Source organism: Oncorhynchus kisutch, unplaced genomic scaffold (genome assembly GCF_002021735.2).
Source record: "Oncorhynchus kisutch isolate 150728-3 unplaced genomic scaffold, Okis_V2 Okis07a-Okis12b_hom, whole genome shotgun sequence".
NCBI lineage: Eukaryota > Metazoa > Chordata > Actinopteri > Salmoniformes > Salmonidae > Oncorhynchus > Oncorhynchus kisutch.
In genome coordinates this window covers 15,155,780-15,158,117 of record NW_022261984.1, presented here as the reverse complement: position 1 = coordinate 15,158,117, position 2,338 = coordinate 15,155,780, and the positions used below count along the sequence as shown (strand labels likewise).

At 57.3% G+C, this 2,338-nt stretch overlaps 1 protein-coding gene across 1 annotated transcript in view; it reads left to right on the top strand.

Annotated features, from left to right (window-relative positions):
* LOC109885242 (neuronal acetylcholine receptor subunit alpha-9-I) overlaps window positions 1-1,376 on the top strand; it is a 23,377-nt gene extending 22,001 nt beyond the window's left edge. The window contains exon 9 of the mRNA XM_031815023.1: window positions 1,117-1,376. Within this exon, the coding sequence (XP_031670883.1) occupies window positions 1,117-1,287 (171 nt within the window). The 3' untranslated portion in view covers window positions 1,288-1,376. The remainder of the gene's footprint in view (window positions 1-1,116) is intronic.
* The last annotated feature ends 962 nt before the right edge of the window (window positions 1,377-2,338 follow it).

Genomic DNA, 2,338 nt, shown 5'->3' with positions numbered 1-2,338 from the left:
CCTCTCATTCCTCTCCCTCCCTCTCTCCTACCTCTCCTGAACCCTCTCTCCTTCCTCTGCCTCCCTCTCTCCTTCCTCTCCCTCCCTCTCTCCTTCCTCTCCCTTCCTCTCTCCTTCCTCTCCCTTCCTCTCTCCTTCCTCTCCCTCCTCCTTCCTCCCCCTCCCTCCCTCTCTCCCAAACCCTCCTCCCTCTCCCTCCCTATCTCTCTCCTCTCCCTCCTCCCTCCCTCTCCACCCCTCTCCCTCCCTATCTCTCCCCCCCCTCCCTCCCTCCCTATCTCTCTCTTCCCCCTCCTCCCTCCCCCTCCCTATCTCAACTCCCCCTCCCTCCCTCTCCTCCCTCCCTCTCCTCCCTCCCTCGCTTCTAGGTGGTGTATACATTCAGTACATCGCCAACTGTTTCCTCATCTCTCCTCCCTCCCTCTCCCTCCCTATCTCTCTCCTCTCCCTCCTCCCTCCCTCTCCCTCCCTATCTCTCCCCCCCCTCCCTCCCTCCCTCCCTCCCTATCTCTCTCCTCCCCCTCCTCCCTCCCCCTCCCTATCTCAACTCCCCCTCCCTCCCTCTCCTCCCTCCCTCTCCTCCCTCCCCATCCTCCCTCTCCTCCCTCCCTCCCTCTCCTCCCTCCCTCTCCTCCCTCCCTCTCCTCTCCCTCTCCTCCCTCCCTCTCTTCTAGGTGGTGTATAACATTCAGTACATCGCCAACTGTTTCTCATCTCTCCTCCCTCCCTCTCCTCCCTCCCCCTCCTCCCTCCCTCTCCTCCCTCCCCCTCCTCCCTCCCTCTCCTCCCTCCCCCTCCTCCCTCCCTCTCCTCCCTCCCTCTCTTCTAGGTGGTGTATAACATTCAGTACATCGCCAACTGTTTCTCATCTCTCCTCCCTCCCTCTCCTCCCTCCCCCTCCTCCCTCCCTCCCTCTCCTCCCTCCCTCTCTTCTAGGTGGTGTATAACATTCAGTACATCACCAACTGTTTCTCATATCTCCTCCCTCCCCCTCCTCCCTCCCTCTCCTCCCTCCCCCTCCTCCCTCCCTCTCCTCCCTCCCTCTCTTCTAGGTGGTGTATAACATTCAGTACATCACCAACTGTTTCTCATCTCTCCTCCCTCCCTCTCTTCTAGGTGGTGTATAACATTCAGTACATCGCCAACTGTTTCCGGGAGCAACGGGCTACGTGTGCTAAAGGGGCGGAGTGGAAGAAGGTTGCCAAGGTGATGGACCGGTTCTTCATGTGGATCTTCTTCATCATGGTCTTCCTCATGAGTATCCTCATCATCGGCAAGGCAACTTGACGGAGGGAGGGAGGTGAGGGATGGAAAAATGGATAGAGGGAAGAGGGAGAGAGAGGAAGGGAGGGAGGAGAGAAGAGAGGGAGGAAGAGAAGGACGGAAGAGAGGGATGGATGGATGGATAGAGGGAAGAGGGAGAGAGAGGAAGGAAGGGAGGAGAGGGAGGGACTAGAGGAAGAGAGGGTGGAAGAGAGGGGGACGGAGGCGAGGAAGAGGGAGGAGAGGAAGAGAGGAAGGGACAAGAGGAAGAGAGGGAGGGAGGGAGGGATGGGAGGAAGAGTTAGAGGGACAGAGGAGAGGAAGAGATGGAGGGACGGAGGAGAGGGGGGAGAGGGGGAGAGAGGCAGGGAAAGAGGTAGAAGAATGACAGAGAGAGAGGGAGCAGAGGGAGGAGAGGGAGTGTGGCAGACTGAGGATAGAAGGACTAGGGAGGGAGAGGGGGAGGAGAGGGGGAGAGAGGGGGAGGAGAGGGGGAGAGGCAGACGGAGGATAGAAGGACTAGGGAGGGAGAGGGGGAGGAGCCTCAATTCGTCGGGACATGAACTCTACAAGGTGTTGAAAGCCTTCCACAGGGGATGCTGGCCCATGTTGACTCCAACGCTTTCCACAGATGTGTCAAGTTGGCTGGATGTCCTTTGGGTGGTGGGACCATTCTTGATATACAGTTGAGCTTTAAAAACCCAGCAGCGTTGCAGTTCTTGACACTATCCGGTATCCCTGGCACCTACGACTATACCCCCGGTTCAAAGGCACTTCAATCTATGTCCTGCCCGTTCACCCTCTGAATGACACACCACCCATGTCTCAAGGCCTCCTCCCCCTTCATCTACACTGATCGATGGGCCGACAGTTAACCCACTGTTCCTAGACCAGTTAACCCACTGTTCCTAGACCAGTTAACCCACTGTTCCTAGACCAGTTAACCCACTGTTCCTAGATCAGTTAACCCACTGTTCCTAGATCAGTTAACCCACTGTTCCTAGACCAGTTAACCCACTGTTCCTAGACCAGTTAACCCCACTGTTCCTAGACCAGTTAACCCACTGTTCCTAGA